Source organism: Trachurus trachurus (assembly GCF_905171665.1).
Source record: "Trachurus trachurus genome assembly, chromosome: 23".
Classification (NCBI taxonomy): Eukaryota; Metazoa; Chordata; class Actinopteri; order Carangiformes; family Carangidae; genus Trachurus; species Trachurus trachurus.
In genome coordinates this window covers 2,699,577-2,726,938 of record NC_139912.1, presented here as the reverse complement: position 1 = coordinate 2,726,938, position 27,362 = coordinate 2,699,577, and the positions used below count along the sequence as shown (strand labels likewise).

Here is a 27,362-nt window from a genome sequence, read left to right as displayed (position 1 = left end):
TAAAAGAAGTGATACAAATTTCTCAAAAAAAAAAGTTTTAAAAAAAAATCTAGAAAAAGTGGTAAAAATTTCTCAAAAAAAAAAAAAGATTTAAAAATTCTAGAAAAAAGTGGTAAAAAAAAAAAAAAAAAAGTTGGGGACCCCCTTTAACCTAACCATGTGATTTTAGGCTTCTAACTGCAAACATCTCAGTTTTACATACTGTATAAAATCGTGTTCAGTCTCAGTTAAGTCAGTTAACTTGTAAATTATGCAGTTACGGTAAATATGTAACTGCAAATAAAAAATATATATATATAAAATAAAAATAGATATTTTGGTATGAAGCTGGGTTATTATAGTTAACTAAAACTAAGTTTAAAACTAAAACTAGAAGTGAAAAAATACTAAAATAAAACTAAAAATGACAGTTTTTTTTCCAAAAAGGAGAACTAAATAAAAACTTCAATGAACAATGCAGAATTAACAAAAACTAAACTGAAAAACTAAATACAAATAAAAACGAATGAACATTTTAAAACTATAATAACCTTGGTGTGGAACAGCGAATGGCGAATAATATACACGAAAAGAAGACCAACTTCCGGTCTGGACCTATGGCGGCGCTCTTGTCCGCCATCTTCCCTGCAGACGTGTTCTTTTGAGAGAACGGGAAAACATGAGGTCATACAACTTATTTTTTTCATTATATGTAACCCATTGTGTGTTTGTTGTGTGTGTGTGTAGGTGTGGTGCTCTTCACGCAGGAGATCACATCCTGTCCGTTGACGGGAAGTCGATGGAGTTTTGTTCTCTGGCTGAAGCCACTCAGCTGCTCTCGGCCTCCTGTCAGACCGTCCGCATGGAGATCCTGCCTCAGCACCAGACACGACCGGCCCTGAACGCACCGCAGCACGGTACGAACGCAGCCCACGACGCACCGCGCATAGTGTAGATACACACCGTATCCAATGGGCCATGAACACACCACAGCACGTAATATACACATACACACTTATGAAGACAGACTGTCCCTGAACACACCACAGGACATCATAAACACACACATATAAAGACATAATGTCCCTGAATGCACCATAACACATTATAAACACACACACATATGAAGACGGAATGTCCCTGAATGCACCACAGCACATTATATATACACACACACACACATTTGAAGACGAAGTGTCCCTGAATGCACCACTGCACATTATAAACACACATATGAAGACAAACTGTCCCCGAATGCACCATAACACATTATAAACACACATATGAAGACAAACTGTCCCTGAATGCACCACAGCACATTATAAACACACACATAAAGACAAACTGTCCCTGAATGCACCACAGCACATTATAAACACACATATGAAGACAGACTGTCCCTGAATGCACCATAACACATTCTAAACACACATATAAAGACAAACTGTCCCTGAAGGCACCATAACACATTATAAACAAAGACAAACTGTCCCTGAATGCACCACAGCATGCTATAAACACCTTAACTGACCCTGATTAATATGTGATGTTCTGTCCGTATGAAAGATTACATCACAACATAATAACATGTAATCTTTCATACGGCCGTGACGCAGCAGCGACCTTGAACCTCTCCTTTTGTTTTTAACCTTAACACCGTCCTCTGTGTGTGTTTCTGTGTGTGTGTTTGTGTTATGTCCGTGTGTGTGTGTGTGTGTGTGTGTGTACAGTCAAGGTGCAGCGTAGTCCCCGCCCCCTTCCCTGGGAGACCGGAGGCTCCGCCCCCATCCTCCCCCCCTACCACTACAACACCTACCACCCCGACCAATCAGCTGCCAGATCGCACAACCGCCATACAAACAACCCTTGTACGTCCACCTACCTGCCTCTCTCTCTCTCTGAAGTTGGGGTCTTTTATTTTGAAAGAGAGACCTCCGCTCACCATTCCTCTCATTTTCTCACACTTTTATTTTGAAAGAGAGACCTCCGCTCATCACGTCTCGCTCTTTTTTTTATTTTGAAAGAGAAACCGCCGCTCACCATTCATCTCATTTTCTGACGCTTTTATTTTGAAAGACAGACCTCCACTCGTCATTTTTCTCTCTCTCTTTCTGTTTTATTTTGAAAGAATCATCATTCCTTCCTCCTCTTGCCCTCTTCAGATTTATTTTGAAAGACAGACCTCATCTCATCATCATCATCATGAATCATCATCATCTGTCTCTCTTTCATATTTTATTTTGAAAGAGAGTCCTTCCATCTCTCTCCATCACTCTCTGTCTTTCTGGAATTTTATTTTGAAAGAGAGGCTTCAGCTCATCATGTCTCTCTCTCTAAAATTTTATTTTGAAAGAATGATCTCTGTTCATCATCTCCTCTCTCTCTCTTCTCCCCACTCTCTCTCTTTCTCTCTCTCCACATTTCTCCCCCCCCTCCTTTCTTCCCTCTCTCTCCCTCCTCTCACTCTCTCCCCCTCCTTTCTTTCCTCTCTCCCCCTCTCTCTCCCCTCTTTTCTTTCACTCTCTCCCCCTCACTCTCCCCCTTCTTTCTTTCCTCTCTCCCTCTCCTTTCTCTCCCTCTCTCTCCCCCTCCTTTCTTTCCTCTCTCCCCCTCTCTCTCCCTCCTTTCTTTCCCTCTCTCTCCCTCTCTCTCTCCCCTCCTTTCTTTCCCTCTCTCCCTCTCTCTCCCCTCCTTTCTTTCCTCTCTCTCCCTCTCTCTCTCTCCCCTCCTTTCTTTCCTCTCTCTCCCTCCCTCTCTCTTCCCTTCCTTTCTTTCCTCTCTCTAACTCTCTTACTCCCTTCTTTCTTCCCTCTCTCTCCCCTCCTTTCTTTCCCTCTCTCCCTCTCTCTCCCCTTCCTTTCTTTCCTCTCTCTCCCTCTCTTACTCCCTTCTTTCTTTCCTCTCTCTCCCCTCCTTTCTTTCCTCTCTCTCCCTCTCTCTCTCTCCCCTCCTTTCTTTCCCTCTCTTACTCCCTCCTTTCTTCCCTCTCTTCCCCTCCTCTCACTCTCTCTCCCTCTCTCTCTCTCTGTAGCTCTCAGCCACTCGTTCTCTCCCGGCTCCATGTCGGCCTATAGTCTCTCGTCCCTCAACATGAGCACGCTGCCCAGGAACATGTATCCCACGAGTCCCAGAGGAACGTTGATGAGGAGGAAGAACAAGAAGAAAGACTTCAAGAGCTCACGTGAGGACGACCACTGACCTTTGACCCCTGTGACCTTTAGTCTATAGAACGAATCTCCTTGTTGTTTACATTCTACTTCCGGGTAGAAACCAGCATGAGAACAATAGTGACGGACGAGAGTTTCGCTATATATATCTAATTTTTCATGTCACTATATCACCGTTTAGACTAATCTGATGTTTGTAAAGTTTATAAAACCAATGATTGGACAAACATTACTATTTCTGTGTGCACATTTTTGTAATTAGTCATGGTTATCAGAGATTAGCTGGGCTAACGGTTAGCTACCTGTTTAACTTTAATAACTCAGTGACTCAATAAACGCTCCATGAAAAAATATTTTCTCCAGCGGATATCTGAGTTCCAACATGACTGAGCTAACTGGAGTAGTTTCATGTCGTGTCCCACAACGGGAGAGTTTTAACAGCTGACGTCCTGCTGTTAGCTTCTACCGCCGTTAGCTTAGCTACCGTTAGCTGTCCCTGTCAGCTGAGCCACTGATGCTTTCTAGACACTGTGATTCCCCCAAACTGAATAAATACAACACACAGCAACACAAAACACACACACACAGAAATAGTAATGTGTCTTCAATCATTTTAGATTTGTCTAAACGGTGATAGGGCGTGAAAAATATGATATATAGCTAAACTCTGGTTCGTTACTACTGTTCTCTACTGTTCTCGGAGATTTGTTCTATTCTGTTCTCTCCTCCCTGACTCTCTCTCTCTCTCTCTCTCTCTCTCTCTCTCTCCGTCAGTGTCTCTGGCGTCCAGCACCGTCGGTCTCGCCGGTCAGGTCGTTCACACGGAAACCACGGAGGTGACGTTGCTAGGCGACGGCATCATGGGGTTCGGCCTCCAGCTGCAGGGCGGGGTCTTCGCCACGGAAACGCTCTCCTCGCCGCCGCTCATCGCCTACATCGACCCCGACAGCCCGGCCGAGAGGTGAACACACACACACACACACACACACACCTGTAATCCATTCATTCCAGTTTGTCTTTAAAGGGATAGTACAACATTTTGGCAAATTGGCCCATTGCCATAATAATCCCTATAGGTTTGTATTTATTTATTTATATATCATGTATTCATTGTGTGTGTGTGTGTGTGTGTGTGTGTGTGTGTGTGTGTGTGTGTGTGTGTGTGTGTGTGTGTGTGTGTGTGTGTGTGTGTGTGTGTGTGTGTGTGTGTGTGTGTGTGTGTGCGTGTGCAGGTGCGGCATCCTGCAGATCGGAGACAGGATCTTGTCCATAAATGGAGTTCCTACTGAAGACTCCACGCTGGAGGAAACCAATCAGCTGCTCCGAGACTCGTCCATCACGGCTCAGCTCACACTGGAGATCGAGTTCGACGTGGCCGGTACACACACACACACACACACACACACACACACACACACACACACTACACACCTGTAATCCATTCATTCCAATTCGTCTTTTACCCTTTGGCAAATTGGCCCATTGCCATAATCCCTATAGTCATAGCAGTAGGTTTGTTACCTTTAATTGTCGGTGCAAGCTATTTTTAGAACGGAGGAGCAGAGCTGTGAGCTGCTCAGAGCTACGCTACGGAGGCTCATTATGGGATTTCTTGGTTTCCCTCGTCAAACTCATCAAATACACAATCCAACAACTCCACAACGCTCTGGTGGACAAGTTGTGAGCTGCACATTCACCACGCTATGAGATAACACAACGTTACCACACAGAGTTGTTTTAGAGGGAAATACAGAGACTGTTGATGAAAAACTGTCCCTGAAGGCAACGTGCATCAGTGGTTTTGCATGAATTTCCCTCTAAAACAACTCTGTGTGGTAACGTTGTGTTATTATCTCATAGCGTGGTGAATGTGCAGGTCACAACTTGTCCACCAGAGCGTTGTGGAGTTGTTGGATTGTGTATTTGATGAGTTTGATGAGGGAAACCAAGAAATCCCATAATGAGCCTCCGTAGCGTAGCTCTGAGCAGCTCACGGCTCTACTCCGCCGTTCTAAAAATAGCTTGCACCGACAATTAAAGGTAACGAACCTACTGCTATGACTATAGGGATTATGGCAATGGGTCGATTTGCCAAAATGTTGAACTATCCCATTAACCCTTTAACGCTCCGGGGCCGAACACCGACTCCCAGAGATTCACATCTAATAAATCATAAATTCCTATTTCCATATAGATGCATTTATATTTCCATACATGAATATATTCATGTAATACCTCGTCTGAAAGATTCAAATCTCCTCTTTTCCGACTCGCCTGGACGTTTTTAGGACATTTAAATCACAGGATTAAATGATAAATAAAATATTAATCTCACTGCTGTTGATAATTAGTGATAAACATATGTGTTTTTTTTTTCTGTTGATGGTGAATTTCACTGTAAATGAGCAGAGATGGACGACGTCAGTGTGTGTGTGTGTGTGTGTGTGTGTGTGTGTGTGTGTGTGTGTGTGTTTGGCTGCCTGACAGTCGCTCTGTGTGCAGCTTCTCCCTGTAATTTGTCAGACTCTTTGTTAATGTAACACACTCCAGTTATTATAAATAACCACCTACGTCTGAAGACAACACAACATGTTGTCAGCGATGAGTCACGCACACACACACACACACACACTGAAACACACACACAGTGAATAATCTCCAGAGGAGGAATCACAGATATCATTGATGATAATCACAGGGAACTGAGAGCAGAAGCCGCACTGTGTTGGTGTCACACTGTTACACAACTCTGCAGCAAAAGCTAAAGGTAGATGTTTGTGTTAAAGCTCCTTCAAAATAAAGGTAGATGTTTGCGTTAAAGCTGCTTCAAAATAAAGGTAGATGTTTGCGTTAAAGCGCCTTAAGAATAAAGGTAGATGTTTGCGTTAAAGCTCCTTCAAAATAAAGGTAGATGTTTGTGTTAAAGCTCCTTCAGAATAAAGGTAGATGTTTGTATTTAATCTCCTTCAAAATAAAGGTAGATGTTTGCGTTAAAGCTCCTTCAAAATAAAGGTAGATAGAGGTAGTTTCTATAAAAGCTCTATACACAGTGTCTGTCTCTCTTTTCTCTCTCTCTTTTAAAAGAGAGACCTCAGCTCGTCATGTATCTCTCATCCTCTGAAGTTTTATTCTAAAAGAGCGTTGGACCACCCGCTGTCACAGCTCTCTCTTTCTCTCTCTCTGTCTGAAAGTTCATTTCTGTAAAAGCCCAACCTCCACTCATCTCTCACAAGTTTTATTTTGAAAGAGAGTCCTTCAACCGTCACTGCTCCGTCTCTTTCTGAAGTTTTATTTTAAAAGAGAGACCACCACTGCTCCCAGCTCTCTCTTTCTCTTCCCTACTCTCTGAAGTTTTATTTTGAAAAGAAAGTCCTTCAATCATCTCACAGCTCTCTCTCTTTTTTTTTGGATGTTTTATTCTAAAAGAGTCACGTAGCTCTCTATCTCTTTTAATTTGAAAGCGAGACCTCCACTCATCATCATCCCTTTCTCCCTCTCTCTCCGTCTCTCAGAGTCGGTCATCCCCAGCTCGGGGACGTTTCATGTGAAGCTCCCTAAGAAGCCGGGGGTGGAGCTCGGCATCACCATCAGCTGTAAGTACAGAGAACGACCCGAACACGACTTCCTGCAAGATAATGATCCAGATGTTTCTCTGGTATATTTTCAAAATAAGAGCAGGTTTTTATTGAACTTTAAAGTCTTTAGAGTTTGTTGAGGGAAATTAATCTTTTATTTTGAAATGAGTGAGATCTCCGGGCCTCGACTCTCCTCCTCGTGTTGTCGGTCGCACACATTTTGTCGTTTGAATTTTACATTTGCCGCTTTGATCTTTTTCTTTCTTTCTCTCTCGTTAACATTTAATCCCGATCCGGTCGAAGTTAAAGGAAAAACACGTTCAATAATTCACCGTCTGTGTTTGAACTCTTCTTTCTTTCTCTCTTCTCTTCTCTCTGTGTGTATGTCGGCAGCTCCGTCCAACAGGAAGCCAGGTGATCCTCTGATCATCTCCGACATCAAGAAGGGCAGCGTGGCTCACAGGTACACACACACACACACACACACACACACACACACACACACACACACACACACACACACACACACACACACACGGTTCAGTATCCAATGTTAGAATAAACTCAAACATACGTAAAAGTCTCAGCTGTGTTTAATCGTTTCAACTCGGTCAGATGTCTGTAGTTGGCTGGTTAATTAGGCTAACAGTCCAGGACAGAGTGTGTGTGTGTGTGTGTGTGTGTCGTTGTGTGTGTGTGTGTGTGTGTGTGTGTGTGTGTGTGTGTGTGTGTGTGTGTGTGTGTTTATAGGTCATATGTTCTGGTGTGTGAAGCGGATAATGTGAGTTAAAGAGCGTCTGTTGTCCAGGCAGCTGGTTTTTACTCTGTGGCTTCTCTGCCTTTTTTTTTCTATTTCTATTCTTTTTAGACAGAAGACTTTTTATTTTTTATTTATTGTTGATTTATTGTCACTTGTAACAGAAGCAAAGAAGTAAGGAATACAAAATATAAAGAATTTACTATGTACAAACGTAAATATGTACTGTTAATAATAATAACCCTCCTGTTTCCTTCTGGGTCAAATTGACCCAATCTGTTCCCTTCCTCCATCCTTCCTTCTTTCCTTCCTTCCTTCCTTCCTTCCTTCTTTCGTCCGTCCTTCTGCTTCCTTTCTTGACCTGATCTGTTCCTTCCCTACATTTTTCTTTCCTTCCTTTTCCCTTCCTTCAGTCCTTCCTTCCTTTGTTCCCTTCATCCTTACTTCTTCTTCCTTCCTTTTTGACCCAATTGACCCAATCTGTTCCCTCCCTCCATCCTTTTTCCTCCCATCTCTCACTTCGTCCTTCCTTCCTTCCTTCCTTCCTTCCTTCCTTCCCTTCGTCCTTCTTTCCTTCCTTCCTTCTTTCCTTCCCTTCGTCCTTCTTTCCTTCCTTCCTTCCTTCCTTCCTTCCTTCCTTCCTTCCTTCCTTCCTTCCTTCCTTCCTTCTTTCCCTTCGTCCTTCCTTCCTTCCTTCCTTCCTTCCTTCCTTCCTTCCTTCCTTCCCTTCGTCCTTCTTTCCTTCCTTCCTTCCCTTCGTCCTTCTTTCCTTCCTTCCTTCTTTCCCTTCGTCCTTCCTTCCTTCCTTCCTTCCTTCCTTCCTTCCTTCCTTCCTTCCTTCCTTCCTTCCTTCCTTCCTTCCTTCCCTTCGTCCTTCTTTCCTTCCTTCCTTCCCATCGTCCTTCTTTCCTTCCTTCCTTCTTTCCCTTTGTCCTTCCTTCCTTCCTTCCCTTCGTCCTTCTTTCCTTCCCTCCTTCCTTCCCTCCTTCCCTTCGTCCTTCTTTCCTTCCTTCCTTCCTTCTTTCCTTCCCTTCGTCCTTCTTTCCTTCCTTCCTTCCCTTTGTCCTTCCTTCCTTCTTTCCTTCCCTTCGTCCTTCTTTCCTTCCTTCCTTCCTTCCTTCCCTTTGTCCTTCCTTCCTTCCTTCTTTCCCTTCGTCCTTCCTTCCTTCCTTCCCTTCGTCCTTCTTTCTTTCCTTCCTTCCTTCCTTCCTTCCTTCCTTCCTTCCTTCCTTCCTTCCTTCCTTCTTTCCCTTTGTCCTTCCTTCCTTCCTTCCCTTTGTCCTTCCTTCCTTCCTTCCTTCCTTCCTTCCTTCCTTCCTTCCTTCCTTCCTTCCTTCCAGGAGAACAACAGGAGGGTTAAATAGAGAATAAAAACACTATAGTATATACATGTTGTTTGGTCGGAGATATTGCACAGTGTGTATGAGTATATACATATATATATATTTTTTATGTGTCTTCCAGGACGGGGACGTTGGAGCTCGGGGACAAGCTGCTCGCCATCGACAACATCCGTGTGGAGAACTGCTCGATGGAGGAGGCGGTTCAGATCCTGCAGCAGTGTGAGGAGCTCGTCAAGCTGAAGATCCGCAAAGACGAAGACAACTCAGGTTCGCATCTAAAACTCTAATTTACGTTAAAAAAAATCTCAAAAACTTCCAGGTCCTTTTTCACTGAGCCTTAAAACTGGTTCTCAACGTGTTTTCCACTACGACGTCATGTTGGACTGATCTGATCGTGGGTTTCAAACACAAAAATCTGATCCGATGAGAAAAACTGGAACAAAATCTTCTAATTTTGAGTCTGTTTTGGGGTTTTTAATGTGAGAAAGTTTGAGAACCACATGACGTCTTCAAAGCGCCATAAAAAACTAAATTAGTCCACCTGGAGCGTTTGAAATTGTGCATTTGAATCTCTCTCCCAGTTTTTAATTTGACTTTGTTAGACCACATAAAACCAGAGGTATAATAGTTTTAATTTGATAGTTCAAAAAATATTTATCCAGGGGATGGGATGGGAGAGGCAGGCGTTGATTTTCTTTCCATATATTTGGGAAAAAGTGGTTGAATGAATCCACCAGAGACGTCTGACGTGGATTTTTTCAATTTGGATTTGATGATTTCTGTGTGTTTTCAGGGCCAATGTGTTAATAAAGTAGGTAAAAGTAATAAAAAAACAAATATCAGATCATGTAGATGAAGTTGTGCGTCATCAGAGTCTGTAGAATAAAACCTCTTATCGTTGAACCTTCTCAAAGAGCCAGAAAAGTTTCTCGGTGATGGTTTGAAACTTCTCAACAACCACACAGCTGCTTTCCTAAGGAGACACTCAGGTCTATGTAAGGAGCTTTCAAACTCTCCTCAAAGACACTGAAACCTTTCCATCAACCTGTTCAATCATCTCCTTCAACACACTAAGGACGCTCAGGACGCATCGAAACCAAACAAAGAACCTCAGACATTTCAATCAGGGATCCCAGACCCATTTGAATGACAAGATGTCTAGAGAGAAACCTTAAACATCATCTAACCTCCTCAAAACCTCCTAATAAACATATAGAACAGGTCCTAACGACCCTTTATGACCTTTTCATTGACCCCAGAACCTCCTTAAAGGATCCTTAAAACCTTCTCGAAGGTTAAAAAGCTCAATAAACATTGTTAGTTTTCTAAATTACCCACTTCAAAGACCTGGAAACAAATCCACTAAGGACATCTAACTCCTCAAGAACAAGAACCTCGGACATTTCCATTAAGGATCCAAGAACCATTGAAGAAACAAGTAAAACGTCTTGAGAGAAAAGAAAAGAAAAGAAACCTCCTGAAGGATCTTTAAAACCTTCTCAATGCTTAAAAAGCAATAAACATCGTCTGTTTTCTCAATTACCCACTTCAAAACCTCTTCAAGGACCTGGAAACAAATCAAAAACCTCTAAAATCTGATATTTTCAAACAATAAACAACGATTAAATAATGAAAATCCAGATCACAGTTCCTCACTAGAGTTTTAAACGACCCTTTTTTAAAACTTTATCCACCGTTTCAGACGAACAGGAAGTGTCGGGCAGCATCATCTACACGGTGGAGCTGCAGCGCTACGGTGGCCCGCTGGGAATCACCATCTCAGGCACCGAGGAGCCGTTCGACCCCATCATCATCTCCTCGCTGACCAAGGGGGGGCTGGCCGAGAGGTGAGCACACGCACAGGCAGCCTATCGTATTAGATAACATTTATAAACAGATAAATGTGGAAAGTAAAAGTTTCTAAGCTGAGACAAACAGGTAAGGAGGTGGAATAAGTTCTTTTACTTCTGTTTTTTGTTATTTATTCTGAAGCCGAACATGTTTTGTTTTTGTTTCCTGACCTTCTGCTGCGTCCTTAAGTCTTTGTGCAGGTTGAATATAAACGAGACAGAAACGGTGAAAACAGACGATTCGCCGCTGATCCTGAATGATAATGAATTAAAATCAGACGAGTTCAGGTTCAGGATGAAGTGAAGTGGAGGACGTCGCCCTCTGCTGTCGATAATGAATAATGTCTCTTTTTTTCTATCTTTTTTTACCTAATCTAATCTATTTCATTTGATGTATTTTATTATTCTTATACATTATCATATTATTTATTATAATATTCAGGGTTCCCGCGGGGTCTTAAAAAGTCTTAAAAGCATTGAATTCATGAATTTGGAAATAATACCTTAAAAAGACTTGAAAAAGTCTTGAATTTTGATTTCTGGGTCTTAAAAGTTGTGCTGTATTTAACTCCTCCATATTGCATTTTTCGTCAAAAGTTTCATTTGTCAACCACGATTATTTTTGATCAATGTTCTTCTTGTTGACTTATGGATAGTGGAATAGATCTTGTACTGTGGAGCTTATATGGTATTATTTATCATACAGTGAGCTTTTGATATCATGAAGCCTTATGATATTGTAATAAATATCATGGGCTTGTTATTGAGGTATTGTAATATTGTGAGATTTTGATATTGTTACATCCCTAGCAGAGCACAAAGAGCAAAAAAATAGTGGGATGATACAGTTAATTTACAGTAAACGCTCTGAAATTCGAGGATTTCACTTTTCTTTGCCGGCAGGGCGGTGAAATAGGTATTACATTTTGATATAAATGGTCTTAAAAAGGTCTTAAAGGTCCCTCTGCTGTCGATAATGAATAATGTCTCTTTTTTTCTTTCATTTTTTAATCTATTTCATTTGATATATTTTATTATTATTCTTATACATTATCATATTATTTATTTATTATCATATTGATCATCTTAACCGCTGATTTACCTGTTAGTTTTGTCATTATAACAAGGATGAAGTGATTAATATGCAAATTAGATGAATCAGTGGAACATGAAGGTTACAAAAATTAAAGTCACACAAAAACAGCAGAATAATTGAATTGAATTGAATTAACTTTATTAATCCCGAAGGAGAGAAAGCAGTAGAAACAGAGTAGAGTCGTTGCCTATAAATAAATTCAGTCAGGAGTTTCCTGCGCTCTGATTGGTCGGCGGGAGGGGGGGCGTTCATTGGCATTTAGGGGTTGATCTGAATCCTCCAAAATTAACCTACCTACCGCTGCTGTATGGAGCGAGCGAGCAGCGCAGGTTGCCATGGCGACGTGCCCCCCGTTGCCACGACGACCCCCCTCCACCACCTCCACCTCCGTTGCCATGGTGATATCACCCGGTTGAAAAAAAAAAAAAAGTGAGCCAGCTGCGTGACACCAGATGACGAAGAAGGGAAAAGAGTGTCAGTTTGTGTGTGTGTGTGTGTGTGTGCAGCTTTAACAAACAAATCAACCAGTGTGTGTGTGTGTGTGTTTCTCTGTGTGTGTGCGTGTGTGTGTGTGTGTGTGTGTGTGTGTCACAGGACCGGGGCGATCCACGTGGGAGACCGTATCCTGGCGATCAACAGCAGCAGCCTGAAGGGGAAACCGCTGAGCGAAGCCATCAGTCTGCTGCAGCAGGCGGGAGAGACGGTCACACTGAAGATCAAGAAGCAGGGAGAACGTATGCACACGCACACACCTACACACACACACACACACACACACACACACTTCATTTTTTTTTTTATTTTTTATTTTTAGTAAGTTCAACAAGTGATGAAGCAGTTTTAGTTTATTTTTTATTTTTGAGGAATTGACTACGGTAGTCTTTTATTTAGTCTTAGTCTTAGTTTTAATTTTTTAGTTTTTAGTTTAGTTCGGGCTGAAATTAACGATTATTTTCATTATCTATTAGTCTGTCAATTATTTGAAGGGTTAATCTATAAGTTGTTTGGTCAATAAAATGTAAAAAAACAGTTGAAAAATATCAATCAATGTTTCCCAAACCACCAGACGACATTGTCCTCAAATGTCTCGTTTTGTCCACAAACCAAAGAAAGACTCAGTTTATTGTCATAAAGGAACAAAGAAACCAGAAATATTCACATTGAAGAAGCTGGAATCAGAGAATTTGGACTTTTTTTCTTTAAAAAAATACTAATTTTTGATTATTTAATTATCAAAATAGTTGACGATTAATTTAATACTTGATTATTGTGCAATTAATCGATTAATTGTTGCAGCTCTACTTTTAGTTGCATCCCATAATGTTCCCATCAGTCCTCATCAGGTTCCATTCACTCTCATCTACCTGTGGGTCGTACTCCAAGTCCCATATTGAGCTTTAGACATCTCTAAGAAAACTACAACTAAGCTGATGTTATCTGACTCTACTTTACTTTACCTTAGTTTTGCTTTGTTCATTGGATTTTTTATTTAGCTCTCGTTTTTGGAAAAATTGTCATTTTTATTTTCGTTTCAGTTTTTTCACTGCTACTTTTAGCCTTAGTTTAATAGTGAACTATAATAACTCTGACACACACACAAAGACAAAAAAAACAAAACTTTTCTTTACAAAGTGTTTTCATGTTTCTTTTACGTCTTTTTAGTGTCGAGTCCGAAGTCGTGTGTGATTGGTCCCGGCCTGGGCCTCGGCCCGGAGCTGCAGGACGGGGAGGAGGAGCCGATCATCATGGTGGCTCCGCCCACCGGCCAGAGAGCGTTCAGCACGCTGCCGTCGGTCGACAGCGCCGTGGAGTCGTGGGACGGCTCCAACATCGACAGCAGCTTCACCTCGCCGGGTAAACTCTATAACTTTAACCATAGTGATCGTAGTTCTAGGAATTAGTTAACGCTCTGAATAAATAGTTCTTATTGATTATTGTTTGACACACTGCAAAAACTCAAAATCTTTCCAAGAATATTTGTCTTGTTTCTTGTCAAAATGTCTCATTTCTAGTCAAAACTAAACTCTTTGCACTTAAAATAAGACTCATCACCTATAAATGAACTTGTTCTCAGATCATTTTCACTTGTTTCAAACAAATTTTCACTTGAAATAAGTAGAAAAATCTGCCAGTGAACGCAGGTTTTTTTGTGCTTGTAATAAGAAGGAAAAACTTGCTCCACTATCAGATTATTTTGAGTGAAAATCTGCTTGAAAGAAGTGAAAAGTGTCTTTAAAAACAAGCTACTTTTTAATGTCATGAATGAGTAGAATGAGATTATTTTCACTAGAAATAAGACATTTATTCTTGGTAAGATTTTGAATTTTTGCAGTGCGGTATGAAGTTTAAAAAAAAAAAGAGGAACAGTGATAAAATATCTGTCTGTGTGTTTTTGCAGCTCCACCGTTTCAGTCGTCTCCGTACAGTTTCCACGAGTGGCGCAACGCCAAGACGACCAACAGCCAATCATCGTCCTCCGCCCGCCAGAGAACCAATCCGCTGTCAGATCTGGGGCTGAGCGACGACGACTGGGACCGCCCGCCACTCGGAGGGTGAGACAGAGAGAGAAAGACGGAGAGAGAGAAATGTTTCTTCTGCTGTTTCTCATGACGACTTTTCTTTCAAAACAGATTAAAAACGTTTCTTTTTTTAACTTCTTCAACAGCACATTAGTAAAAGACATTAGTATAGTGAATCCACATGAGAAAAAAATGATGCATTCACAAGAAAATATTTCAATTTTCTGATATACAGTCTGATTTTGTTAATTTAAAAAAAAACTGAGCGGACATTTAAAGGGATAGTTCAACATTTTGGCAAATTGGCCCATTGCCATAATCCCTATAGTCATAGCAGTAGGTTCGTTACCTTTAATTGTCGGTGCAAGCTGTTTTTAGAACGGCGGAGCAGAGCCGTGAGCTGCTCAGAGCTACGCTACGGAGGCTCATTATGGGATTTCTTGGTTTCCCTCATCAAACTCATCAAATACACAATCCAACAACTCCACAACGCTCTGGTGGACAAGTTGTGAGCTGCACATTCACCACGCTATGAGATAATAACACAACGTTACCACACAGAGTTGTTTTAGAGGGAAATTCATGCAAAACCACTGATGCGCGTTGCCTTCAGGGACAGTTTTTCATCAACAGTCTCTGTATTTCCCTCTAAAACAACTCTGTGTGGTAACGTTGTGTTATTATCTCATAGCGTGGTGAATGTGCAGGTCACAACTTGTCCACCAGAGCGTTGTTGAGTTGTTGGATTGTGTATTTGATGAGTTTGATGAGGGAAACCACCGTCACTGAGCGCTGCAATCTAGAATCTGAACGCTGGATGTCACGGTTTTCCCCCCACATTTTACACACTGGACCTTTTAAATGAAGTTTGAAACATTTCTAGATTCCCACATGACGTTAGCGTGCTAGCGTTCCTCATTCCACCGAGTGGCGGCTGCTAGCGCTGAGCTAACGGCAGTAACAGTAGCGGTGTGTCTCTGTCTGCAGAGCCTGTCACCTGCCCAGCGGTCTAATCTCTGACAGCAGGTACCGCTCTGACCTCTGACCTTTAACCCCTTCAGTCCCGTCCCCCTGTCTGACCTCCAGCTGACACCTCCACCTGGTGACCTTTAACCCCTCCCACCACCACCACCACCAACCACCACAGTGACATCATCATACACCTGCTGGATGTGTATACACCGAGTCGGCAACCAAGGAAATGTCACTTCCGGTCAGAGCCGTGGGGGAAAACAAACCCATTCCCCCGTAGACATACCTACGTGTGAAAACGCAGCATTTTAAACCTTTGTCTAACGCTTGTCTGCTGTCATGTCTTAGTTTGAATCTGCTGACAAAGAGCTAGATATTAAAAAACTCATCACGGTCCGGGTTGATTGTTGTCCGTACATTTTAAAATATTGGCTCTTTCACAGTCAGTCACATCCATCTGCACTGCAACAACTCAAAATCTTACCAAGAATATTTGTCTTATTTCCAATCAAAACAAATCTCATTCTACTTAAAATAAGACTCATCACATAAAAAGTAGCTTGTTTTTAGAAACTTTTTACTTCTTTCAAGCAGATTTTCACTTAAAATAATCTGATAGTGGAGCAAGTTTTTCTTTCTTATTACAAGCACAAAAAAAACTTGCTTTCACTGGCAGATTTTTCTACTTATTTCAAGTGAAAATTTGTTTGAAACAAGTGAAAATTATCCAAAAACAAGTTAATTTTTGGTGATGAGTCTTCTTTAAAGTGGAAAGAGATTAGTTTTGACTAGAAATGAGACATTTTGACAAGAAATAAGACAAATTTTTAGTTTAGTTTATTTGTTTAATAAGGGACAATGTGCAATTACATAAATCATTTAAAGGAAAAAATGAAAAGATGGTTGCACCAGATTTAGCTCCCAGCTAATTTCCATCTGTAGCTCTTTGTCAGCAGATACAAGTGATTCAAACTAAGACATGACAGCGGACAAGTGTTAGACAAAGGTTTAAAATGCAGCGTTTTCACACGTACTGTATGTCTACGGGGGGAATCGGTTTGTTTTCCCTTCACGGCTCTGACCGGAAGTGACGTTTCCTTGGTTACCGACTCGGTGTATGATGTCACTGCAAAGCCCCGCCCACCTCACCACCACCACCAGACTCTCTCACCTCCAGCAGCATGAAACCTCCGTCACTGGCCTCCTCTCTCTCTGTGTGTGTGTGTGTGTGTGTGTGTGTGTGTGTGTGTGTGTGTGTGTGTGTGTGTGTGTGTGTGTGTGTGTGTGTGTGTGTGTGTGTGTTCTGCTCTCTGATTGGCTGACGGTTCGACCTTACCTTCTTCTCCCCCAGGTTCACTGTGGGACACGACGGGACCGAACCGGACCAGGAGGAGAACTTCTGGTCTCAGGCTCTGGAGGATCTGGAGACGTGTGGTCAGAGCGGGATCCTCAGAGAGCTGGAGGTGAGTTATTATGACTCTATAGTTATATAGGTATTGATTATAGATACAAAACCAGTGCACAAATATTGCTTCTATAGTCTTCTAATAAAACAAATTCTCTATCTCATATAAACACACAAACAAAATTTGCACATTAGCACATTAGTAAAAGACATTAGTATAGTGTGTCTACATGAGAAATAAATTATATATTCACAAGAAAATATTTTAATTTACTGATTTTCAATATGATTTTGTTCATTTAAAACATTGTACCCTGCTGTTCCTATTAGCTAAAAACCTGTAAACAATTAAAATGTGAAACACAATACAGTTTATTTAAAAAAAGAGTAGGAGTGGCAGAAGCAGTAGTAGTGAAATTAAGTGTGTTTATTTTGAATATGCAAGTACATAACGTAACGTAAGGTTTCTCTGATTTCTGATTTATAAATATCTAAATAATATATAAATAATCTGCTTTCTCTCAATTAGCCTGTGTAAAATGTACACGTCTCTATAAGTGCAACAAAACCCTGTACCACCTAGAAACGACCAACATTTACTTCATTCTGATATTTCATGAGCATTTTTTAACAGTTTCAAACTTGTGTTTTAGTTTGTTTTATTTGCACCATAAAAATCTAGGACAATAACAAAAACAGAAATTAAAGTGCAGGAGAGGTTTAATTCTCCATACAAAACACCTCCCCAAAAAATACGCAAAGATTCAAAAACAATTCAACAACAAGAACAAAAAAGAAAGCAATACGAAAGCAAAAAGAAAGCATAAGTTCCTATTCATAACAAAAGAGTTGAAATAAAACTATGAGTATGCACAAGTGTAAAATGAGCATGCACAGATGATGACGATCCAATGATAACTACACTAGGAAAAGAAACTATCAACATAATAATAATATTAATATTAATAAGGTGTGCATTGCTCTGGTGTTGTGAGCTTGTGTGGAAATGCAGCAGTAAATGTAAAATGTTAGTGACTGCGCTGAAAAGAGAAATGACTCCTTCTCTTCCAGGAGTCTGGGAAGGAGACGCAGCTCCTCGCTCTGGTATCCTCCTCCCTCCCCTCTACTAACTCTGCTCCTCTTCCTCCTCCTCCTCCTCTTCTTCCTCCTCTTCCTCCTCCTCCTCCTCCTCCTCTCTCTACTCTGGTCTTTTCTTAGCGTTAATGTCAAACATCCGACATGTTAGCTGTGTTTTGAATGTGACTTCTCTAACACGCACCCTTTAAAAGCAGCAAGCGGCCGCAGCAGCAGTAACCATGGTGACGTTATTTGTGACATCTCAGTGACATCACTCAGCTTCTAAGCCAATCACCACGTGGCACTGGGTCATGTTGCAACCGGGCATGGCAGTTTGAGCAAGGCATGCTGGGGGAGAACGAAGCTTGCGCAAAAGCCTGTGATGATGGGTAGTTTTGTTTTTTGCCCGTCATGAAGCAGATCTGTCGGTCATGCATGCGTCTGATGATGATGATGAGTCCTTGATTCTGATTGGCCAACGGGTGGGCACCTGTTGAGTGATGTGAGAAGATGAAGTAGAAGTAGAGCAGGTTCTTTATAAGAAACGTTGGAAGCCCATTGCTGCTACTTGATGAAATAAATAAGATATTATAACTTTTATATCGTTATTATATAATATTTATATAATAATTAACGTCATTATCTCATAATTTTGTGTTGTCTCATTATTTTGACTCAGTATCTCATCATTTTGAGTCATTATCTTATAAATTTGAGTTATTATCTCATGAGTTTGAGTAATTATCTTATAAATTTGAGTTATTATCTCATAAATTTGAATTATTATCTCATGATTTTGATTTAGTATCTCATAAATTTGATTTATCTCATTATTTTGACTTAGTATCTCATCATTTTGAGTAATTATCTTATAAATTTGAGTTATTATCTCATAATTTGGAGTAATTATCTTATAAATTTGAGTTATTATCTCATGATTTTGAGTTATTATCTCATAATTTGGAGTAATTATCTTATAAATTTGAGTTATTATCTCATAATTTGGAGTAATTATCTTATAAATTTGAGTTATCTCATGATTTTGATTTTGTATCTCATAAATTTGAGTCATTATCTCATAATTTTGATTTAGTATCTCATAATTTTCAGTTATTATCTCATTATTTTTGACTTACCGGTAGTATGTCATTATTTTGAGTTACTATATTTTTCTTTTTTCATCAAGCGGCGGAAGTGGGCTTCCATAAGAAACAAGTTAGTTAGTAGAAAACAACACGGAGTCAGTCATATGGAGGATCAGTGATGTCACAGGAGAAGTGATGAAGCATTTCCTTAATTTTATATTTTAATACCCATTAAAAATAGTAGTAATCGTAAACATAATTGATAAACTAATGGATATTTCATCAATATTTTTTTTTCCACAAATAGAAATTTAATATTTTTTAATGACTTTTCAAAGAGTTTTGGATGAATCAATACATGTATTTATAAAAGTTTTAGTTTTTATGCCGTTTTTGTGAATCAATTTTAAAATCTTATGCATCTATTGACGGCTTAATTTTTCCATTTCTTCTATTTCATTGTCTCTTAGGATGTGAAATGAAAGAAATGCTTTACTGCTTTTCCTGTGACACCTTTGGTCCTCTGTGCCATAGAAGCCGACCAGTGGAAAAATAACAGTAGATCACTTTAATCAAACTAAAAGTAGCTCCTGTTCTATCGGTCGATCGATCATTAAATGTGTCAATAGAACCAGTAGTTTCTGCTGTAGAAACGTCAGTAGAAACTTTAGAGTCTAGAAGTAGAAGTCAGTAGAAACCTGTCCGTCATGATGCGGCCGTGAGGTCGCCTCTAATCTCTCTGTAGCTTTGATCGGACCAGAAGCCAGCAGACTTCTGATTGGACGGTTTTGACTGATTGTCTCTCTCTGATTGGCTGTCTCCAGGCAACCATCATGTCGGGCTCCACCCTCAGTCTGAACCACGACCCCACGCCGCTGCGCAGCACGCTGGGACGCCAGGCCAGTTTCCAGGAGCGCAGCAGCTCCCGACCACAGGTAACTACCCCCCCCCCCCACCCCCCCCAAGGCTGTTGAAACTAGGGATGACACGATTATAGATTTTCTTTGTACGATTATTGTCAGAAAAATAATCATGGTATTAACGATTATCACGATTATTATGCATCAATAAATTTCACAACACTATGAATGTGTAAAATCAAATGTAGTCAAAACATAATTACATTACAAATCTCTTAATATAGGACCAGTTATTAATCCCCAGGGGGAAGTGTTCGAAATATTTAAGTCATTAATTGTCATCTATACCAAATATTTCAGTTTATTTTAATCTTTTTTTTTTTTAAATTACAAATAATATGCTAACATTTAAATTCCTAGTGTGTTACGTTAGGTAAATGGACCAGTATCTGTGCATTTTCCTTTACTTTGGCACCACATCTGCCGATATAGTTCCGACATAATCTTTTTCAGAAAGTGACGGTATTAAGGAATCTTTACGATCAGTTAATTGTGACGTTTAATACCGCGATTAATTGTGAAAACAAGTAATCTTGACATCCCTAGTTGACACCTGATGACACCTGTGTGATGTCACATCGTCAACATTTGTTCTTAATGGTTCTTCCTTTGACCTCTCCCAGGTGACCCCGAGGTCCAACACCTTGCCTTCGGACCCCCAACGACGAGCCTTCGCCATGAGGAAGATGAGGCAGGAAGTGAACGAGATCCTGAACCAGAACCCTGTGGAGCTCCACAAGGTGACCGACCGACCGCCTCGAGGCCCCTGAACGCCTCGCATCGCATCACGCCATCACGACAGGAAGTTTGTTGTGGCTCTAACAGTGTTTCTCTGTCTGTCTCGGTAGTTGACCCTAGAGAAGATCTCAGACCTGGAGGATTTTGGTTTCAGTGTTTCTGACGGTTTGTTGGACCGCGGCGTCTACGTCAACAACATCCGACCAGGCGGCCCGGCGGAGCAGGGCGGCCTCCGAGCCTTCGACCGAATACTACAGGTACGTAACCCTGAGCATCATGGGAATTACGTATGTTAGTTTTACAGGTAATTGATTGTAAACTAGAGTATAGAAAGGGGAACTATGCAAGTCCGGTCGCTTTTTCGCCATTTTTTTCCTCTTCGGAGTTCCCCCTACAGTTTCAGAGTGCATATCTTCCCTCTTGTAAAAACTCAAGAATCAATCCATGAACAAGAGATTAGAGATTACTGGGCGTGTTTGTGACGTAGCAATTTAAAGTAGTCCATGTTTCTCATGAGACGAGAGCTGGGACACCGGGTCGGAGGCTCTGATCTTACAAGGTTGGTTTTCAGCCAAGAGACGCTAGGTGGAAGGCAGAGAGCCTCCATTCTCCCTGGAACTAGTCATTTTACTATCACAATGACTCCAAAGAAGTTTAATTAAGGTACAAATGTTGCATATTTCCCCTTTAAAGAGTTGTTGAGTATGCCGAGCCCCTGGCAGTCAGGGATTAGGGATCTGAAGTGTCTTCTCATGTCACAAGTAACAGCTGTTGGGCAATTCAACCAAACTCTATGGTTGCGTCCACACCAGCCTTGTTTCGTCCAGTTGAACCAAACCCTGGAGCATTTGTCCCCTTGGTGAGGTTTGGGTTTGTGTGAACGCTGACCTCTAACTCTGGTGCGGACCAAACAACCGCTCTCTGGTCCGACTCGTAGGGCTGGTCTTGGTCCACTATCAAGTGAACTGTCTCAGTTTATTTCTGTTGTGATCACCGTCCGCACCAATCACAGGAATCGCACCATTTTACGCATCATTTAAGTCGTTCACTCAAGGAGATGCATGGACTCTGTAAACAAGAGCTGCTTTCATGATGAGCCAACTTTGTGATTTTTTACATGTTTCACCAACGTGAAAATAAGCCGACAATAAAGGACCTTTAGGTGTGAACCCGCCCTAGGACTGTCCGTCCAGTAGTTGTTGAGTTTTTCTCCTGTTGGACCACCACTACAGAACTTTATTGTTCATCTTCCTTCCCTCTCCAGATTAACGCTTTCTTTCCGTCTTCCAGATCAACCACGTACGGACCAGAGACTTCGACTGCTGCCTCGTCGTTCCTCTGATCGCAGAGTCTCCAAACCGCTTGGACCTCGTCATCAGTCGAAACCCCACCTCCACCTCCGTGCTGGCCAACCACAACGACGGCACCAACAACAGCGGCCACTCCCCTCAGCCAATCGGCAGCGAGCTGGGACCGTCCGAGCTTTCCATCGGCCAAGTGGAGGACGGCGGCGGTCCGATCAAGTGGAGCCAACCTGGAGACGGGCTGGGGGCGGGGCTTGGGATGGGGCAGGTGAACAACAGCTCCTCATAGCAGACGACAACAACAAAAACTGTCCAAAACTGGATTGAACTGGTCCAAGCCAGACTGGAACTGAGAGGTCAACGAGGAGAACGATACGAAGCCGAACCACACTGGATTAGACCCGTCCAGACTGGTTGGATGTGGACCCCCCATGGTGCTACACACACCCTCTGGATGAACTTTGACCTTTGACCACTAAAGTTTGACCCTTGAACTGCTGAAGCAGTCTGAAAGCACATTGATGGACCGGAGCAACTCCTCACTTTTCACCCGGACCAGTGACGCAAACTGGTACAACTGGTGTCAAACTGAAACCAGAACTATAACTACTGATCCAACTGGAACCACGGCCAGAGCTACTGGTCTTATCGGTTCAAGATTAATGGCTACTGGTTCTACTACTGGTACAACTACTGGTACAACTACTGGTTCTACTAGCCCAGAGTCATGGCCGGTGGTTCTAGTAATGCCAGAGCCTCGGCCGGGGGTTTTACTGGTCTTAAGATCCAATGGTTACTGGTTCTACAAGTCTAGGATTAGGTACTACAGGATCTGAAGTCAGTCTTTGGTCTTATTGGTCCAAGACACTTCGATTCTGGTCTTAGTGAGATCAAAACCATGGCTACTGGCTCTCCTGAAACCAGAACTACAGTCAAAGGTCTTACTGGTATAAGATCAACAGTTACTGGTTCTTCTAGCCTAAACACTGGGGCTTCTTGGAGCCATGACCAGTGGTCTTACTGGTCCAAGACTCATGAATGGGTCTAGGTAATAACAGAATCATGGCAACTGGTTTCACAAAAGTCAAGAGCCGGTGGTCTTAACAGCCTCATGACGTAGTTCTGGTTCATGGTCTCAGGGTCACAGAAGCATATTTGGTACTGGTCCTGCTGAAAGTCAGAGCCACAGCCAGTGGTCTTATTGGTCCAAGACACTTCGATTCTGGTCTTAGTGAGATCAAAACCATGGCTACTGGCTCTCCTGAAACCAGAACTACAGTCAAAGGTCTTACTGGTATAAGATCAACAGTTGCTGGTTCTTCTAGTCTAAAAATTGGGGCTTCTTGGAGCCATGACCAGTGGTCTTACTGGTCCAAGACTCATGAATGGGTCTTGGTAATAACAGAATCATGGCAACTGGTTTCGCAAAAGAGCCGGTGGTCTTAACTGCCTCATGACGTAGTTCTGGTTCATGGTCTCAGGGTCACAGAAGCAAATTTGGTACCAATGGTCTTACTGGTCCAAGACGGTTGGTTCTTACTCATGGTCTTATTGGTTGAGGATTCAAGGAAAGTGAACCAGAACCAGAACCAGAACCATTGCCGCTGCTACTACGAGTTCAGAACCGTGTGTGAACTCCTGGTCTCGCTGGTCTTACTAGAACCACAACCACATGGCTTCTGGCCGCCAAGAACCACAGCAGCACAAAGACTGATAGGACACCGGTCCAGAATCCAGAACCTGCTGATGGGGGAGGCAGGTTGCCAAGGAGATGAGGGATGCTCCGATCAGGGTGTGAAAGGAAAGGGGGTGATTGATGTAATTGGGAACCGTTTAAAAAAAAAAAAACCCCGACATTATTTCATTTAAATGTCAAGCCAAACGTGATTCATCGCTGGTCAGAACTCAGTCACACTCAGCACAGAGATGCTGGTTGACAATCTGAGAAGCCGTGACGCCGCCCCACACTTTGTTGCACGTCTTGCACAACTGGATCTAAAGCTGTGCGGCAAAGTGGAAAAAAAGTACCAGGGCTTTGGGGCAGAAGCACTGTGATTGGGCCAAAGGTCGGGTTTAGGCACAAGGTCAAAGATGGTTATGGTTGAATGGTTGAGAGTTGATAGGTGCGAGGTAAAGGTTGTTGTAGGTAAAGATAGGTAAAGAAGGGAAGTTGCACATACATCCAAAATAAAACAACCCCAAAGTTCATTGGAGAAGAACTCTGCATTAGCCGCAAGGTACAAAAACTAGACACTCAATTTATTTCTCAATTAACACTTACGAAATTTAAATCTTCAGAAAAACATGAAAACTGGGCAAATTGTATCTGATCAAGTGAAAAGCCCAGGAACAGCTACTAAATAATGGACCTTATGGTGACAAATATTATTAAGAGTGGGCTTTTGTAAAAAAAATAAAATAAAAATACATGTATATTTAAAAAGAAAAATATTTTGGTATCAGCACAGAAATTAAAAACGAACTTTTCAGATCTAGTGACAGAAAATGTTAATATTCAGATAATAAACGAGTCGTTGAAGCGTTTGAAGACCTGTCGGCCATGATGGATTTGGAGAAACCGTGTGATTTCCAATAATTATCGTCAGCTGGTACTGATCGGAGCATCCCTACTGAGACGGATAGAGAGACAGAGGGTTTTACTGTTAAGTTCTGTGCCATGAACGAACTGCAGACTGGAAAAGTAATAATTATGTGAACGACTACGATGATAATGATGATAATGATGATGATGATGATGATGATGATGATGACACTGAGCAGTTCAATAAGATTCTTTTTCTACTGTTTACACCTGTTGGACTGGCCACACTGTGTGTATGTATGTATGTGTGTGTGTGTTATGTGTGTGGGTTAAACACAAGGCCAGTTAAGCTCCTCCCACCTCGATCCCACCCCCCACCCCCTCCTTCTACCCCTTCTACCCTCGACCAATAGGCAGCCAGGACGAGAGACAAGACGGCAATTCTGACAGATTCAGCTGATTGGCTGGAACCAATCAGAAAAACAAACACTTCCCTGCCTGTCTGTGATTGGTTCTCTTCTTCAACATGCAGACAAAACCAATCAGCTCCCAGGAAGAAGCCAAGCATGCCCCCAACCCCCCAACCCCCCCAACGCCCCAATGCCCCAATGCCCCGACCCCCCCAGTTACAGTGATCTATTATGCTAATCGATCTGTGTGTTTTTTGATTGACTGTTGTCAGTTTTCTCTGTTTGTTTGTTTGTTTCCATGGCGACTGAGCCTGAAAAGATGTAAAATAGATTAAAAAAAATACTACGGTTCAGTCACATTGGAACCATTGAACCCTGAAAACCTTCACCTCATAACCACGAAAAAACGACGACGTTACACAAGAAAAAAAGTCCTGTTCAAAGCAGGAAACCTGTGACAGTAGATGTATGTGTGTGTGTGTATGTGTGTGTGTGTGGGTGGGTGGGTGTGTGCGTGAATGTGTGTGTATGTGCGTGTGTGTGTTTTTACTTTGGAGTGATGTCAACATCTTCCTGCTTTCACCTCAGTCTGAACTCACTATTTAAACTGGCCAATCAGAACCCTCCCTCAGCACCAACGGCCAATAGAGACCCTCGCTGATTAGAGAAGATCAATAGCTGCTCTGTATCGGACTCTACTCTGAGCTTTGGATAGTTGTGATTGGCTGTTTCCATGTGCATAGCTGTGATTGGCTGTTTTTACAACATCCCAAACTTTAACTTTTGAAAAAAATCAAGTGCTAGCATGTGGTTAGCACGTGGCTGACACAGCACAGCTTAGCATTAGTCTAACAAGGCTAACAAATTTAGCACAAGGCTAATATAAGCTATGTTTACTAACTCACCATCTGGTTAACATAGAAAGTGTTAGCATAAGCTAATACAACAAGTCTATGGTTAGCACACAGTCAGCACAAGCCTGGTACTGAACAGCATTGTTACCTTGTGGCTAGCTTAGCACACCACACGCCCACCAGAAGGTTAACGTCTATGGAACACAGCTAGTATTAGATTAGCACATAGCTAACGAAGCTATAGCTGTGTCTCAAATCGAATACTTCCAGGAGTACACTATGTAGTATACTATGTACACTGTGTACTTAGTTCTGTAGTGCGGCAATTTCGTCACAGTTAGTGTTGTCTCAAATCGAATACTGTCGTTGTATTAGTAGTGGAAGTATTCAAATTGAGACACAGCTTCTGTCTTTGTGCATGACTAGCACAGAGCTAATGAAAAATATGAGGTTAGCACACACACACACCTGAAACACAGGTAACACTGGGCTACGGTATCTAGTAAATCTAGCTAGTTATTAGTTGGCGCATAGCTAACAGAGCTAGTAGGCTATATGGTTAGCACACACCCCATAGCTAACACAGGGCTAAAAACAAAGGCCAACAGAGCCACTAGCTAGTTATTTAATATCAAGCAGGGCTAAAACGAGCTTGGTCTCAGCACAAGGATAACACCTGGCTACCTCTGCTAAGTGTTAGCATGGGGATTATACCTCGCAAACAGGTAGTTGTTAGTGTAGATTTGTAAAAAAGCTAATACAGGGCTAACATTTGATGAGAATACATACAGTATGTGATTTACAGCTCACACCTCACAGATTGCATGGGGATTAACACGTCTGCATTGTTGGCCCTGTAATGAAAAAGCCAATATCTGGTTTGCAAATTTATACCTATTAAGGGGCTAACATGGGCTAATACAGTGGGCTAATAGTGCACTAATGTCACAGCGCTAAAACCAGGCTATGACATGGCAAACAGCTAATTTCTAGTTAGCACACTGCTAACACAGCTCGTCAGTGGTGAGCAACAACCGGGTTTGAAGCTAATGCTGCGTTTGAGACAACTGGGAACTCGGAAAATCCAGTTGAAAACTACGAGTTCCGACTTCAAAGCGTTCACAGATGCACCACGCCAGAATAATCAAAAACATTGCGGACCAGGACAAACTTTGCATTTAAAGTACTTAACGTAGCATAAAAACATTACAAAGGGCACAAAAACAATTTTCCAAAAGGAACATTTTAATGTATTTTGGCATTTAAATGCATTTTAATCGATGTTTTACCATTGACGGTGTGGTTCTGTTGTGACGTCAGACACATGACTTGAGGTGGCGTCCGTTCCGACTTGTCACAAACGCAGCATTTGACGAGTGCACTACAAACACAGCGCGAAAATCAGGCTATGACATGGCAAACAGCTAATTTCTAGTTAGCACACTGCTAACACGGCTTGTCAGTGGTTAGCAACAACCTGGATTGAAGCTAAAACACGGCTAACACGTCGTAAATATAGTAGGTAACATTTGATTAGCACACAGCTTATCATAGCTACTATTTAGTTAGCATTATATAACAAGCTGTCTCCATTTTAGGATGAACATTATAGCTACACAGACACTTTAGTTCAAGATCTGGCCGGTTAGTGTTGCTGTTAGAGTCGCGTTAAGCCGAGACAAAGCGCCGCAGAGCTGAGGGGCGTGGCCTCAGGAGGGTTTGATGACGAGTGAGATCTAAAGCCATACACACTGTGTTTAGTGAAGGAG

The 27,362-nt window shown here is 41.8% G+C and overlaps 1 protein-coding gene across 1 annotated transcript in view; it reads left to right on the top strand.

Moving 5' to 3' along the window:
- grip1 (glutamate receptor interacting protein 1) overlaps positions 1-24,650 on the top strand; it is an 80,328-nt gene extending 55,678 nt beyond the window's left edge. Inside the window, exons 9-25 of the mRNA XM_083999066.1 lie at positions 727-896; positions 1,710-1,847; positions 3,011-3,160; positions 3,921-4,107; positions 4,379-4,524; positions 6,659-6,739; positions 7,115-7,184; positions 8,943-9,088; positions 10,524-10,668; positions 12,362-12,501; positions 13,430-13,621; positions 14,166-14,319; positions 16,610-16,721; positions 19,650-19,760; positions 20,369-20,485; positions 20,594-20,740; positions 21,774-24,650. Coding sequence (XP_083855192.1) covers positions 727-896; positions 1,710-1,847; positions 3,011-3,160; positions 3,921-4,107; positions 4,379-4,524; positions 6,659-6,739; positions 7,115-7,184; positions 8,943-9,088; positions 10,524-10,668; positions 12,362-12,501; positions 13,430-13,621; positions 14,166-14,319; positions 16,610-16,721; positions 19,650-19,760; positions 20,369-20,485; positions 20,594-20,740; positions 21,774-22,076 — 2,509 coding nt within the window. The 3' untranslated portion in view covers positions 22,077-24,650. The remainder of the gene's footprint in view (positions 1-726; positions 897-1,709; positions 1,848-3,010; positions 3,161-3,920; positions 4,108-4,378; positions 4,525-6,658; positions 6,740-7,114; positions 7,185-8,942; positions 9,089-10,523; positions 10,669-12,361; positions 12,502-13,429; positions 13,622-14,165; positions 14,320-16,609; positions 16,722-19,649; positions 19,761-20,368; positions 20,486-20,593; positions 20,741-21,773) is intronic.
- The last annotated feature ends 2,712 nt before the right edge of the window (positions 24,651-27,362 follow it).